This window comes from Penaeus monodon, chromosome 29 (assembly GCF_015228065.2).
Source record: "Penaeus monodon isolate SGIC_2016 chromosome 29, NSTDA_Pmon_1, whole genome shotgun sequence".
Classification (NCBI taxonomy): Eukaryota; Metazoa; Arthropoda; class Malacostraca; order Decapoda; family Penaeidae; genus Penaeus; species Penaeus monodon.
Window position 1 is genome coordinate 28804980 of NC_051414.1, and position 1038 is coordinate 28806017.

The 1038-nt window shown below is 41.9% G+C and overlaps 1 protein-coding gene across 1 annotated transcript in view; it reads left to right on the forward strand.

The window, feature by feature from the left end:
* The window catches only part of LOC119592115, a 15745-nt gene that overhangs the window by 13224 nt on the left and 1483 nt on the right, over positions 1 to 1038 (forward strand). The window contains exon 8 of the mRNA XM_037940935.1: positions 26 to 936. Within this exon, the coding sequence (XP_037796863.1) occupies positions 26 to 741 (716 nt within the window). The 3' untranslated portion in view covers positions 742 to 936. The remainder of the gene's footprint in view (positions 1 to 25; positions 937 to 1038) is intronic.

The following is a 1038-nucleotide window of genomic DNA, read 5'->3' on the forward strand; positions in this document are numbered from 1 at the left end:
ATCTTTTCTCTCTGATTTTCCAAAGGCTCCATGGAATGTACGAAGGAGTATGGGACATGTAAGTCCAAATGCCGCGGTGATATTGATAGAGAAAGAGCGTGTCCCAACGGCAAAGTGTGCTGCAGAAAGCTACGGCCTCGGAACCAAGCTATAGTTAAGGCAAAAGACAACGAGTGCACAGCAGCAGGAGGAGTCTGTAAGAGACCTAACAAAGAGTGTAAAGAGCCTCTTTCCTTCGAGTGTCCAAACAAAGATAGAATCTGCTGCAAGAGTACCACAAAGAACAAGTGCGCATCGAAGGGCTTCAAATGTGTGAAAAATTGTAGAGGAACAACCAAGAAATTCAAAGGTTGTAAGGAAGGAAGTGTCTGCTGCAAGCAAGCAAAGGAAAGGACCTGCAAACAAGTGGGCGGAAACTGTAAAGAAGAAGCAAAATGCAAAACGGAAGTCCTAAATCCCAACAAGAAATGCAAAGATGGAAAGGTTTGTTGCAAACAAGGAAATAAATGCCAAGACCTAGGAGCTACATGTCGAGAGGAAGCCAAATGCAAAGGGGAAATATTGACTCCCTCTATACCATGTAAGAAGGGTAATGTCTGTTGTGAAAAGGGAAATAAATGCAAAGATTTAAAAGGTACATGTCGAGAGGAAGCCAAATGCAACGGGGAAATATTGACTCCCTCTATACCATGCAAGAAGATAAAGTCTGTTGTGAAAAGGGAACAACTTGTAAATCGATGAGCGGACAGTGTAAAAAGGAAGCTAAATGCAAAAGCAAAGTGTTGAACCCCAGCAAGAAGTGCAAAGCTGGTAAGGTATGCTGCTCAGTCCGTACCTGTAGCGACAGAGGAGGAAAGTGTAAGAAAGAAGGAAAGTGCAACGGTAGAATTGTCAAAGTGAAGAAACCATGCAAAGAACCCAAAGTCTGTTGTCTAGGTAAGTAAAATGTAATTAAGTTGGGCACAGACACACAAGCTTTTAACATGCATATGTACAAATAGGAAATGCACAATCGATTTTACTGATACTTTAATACTG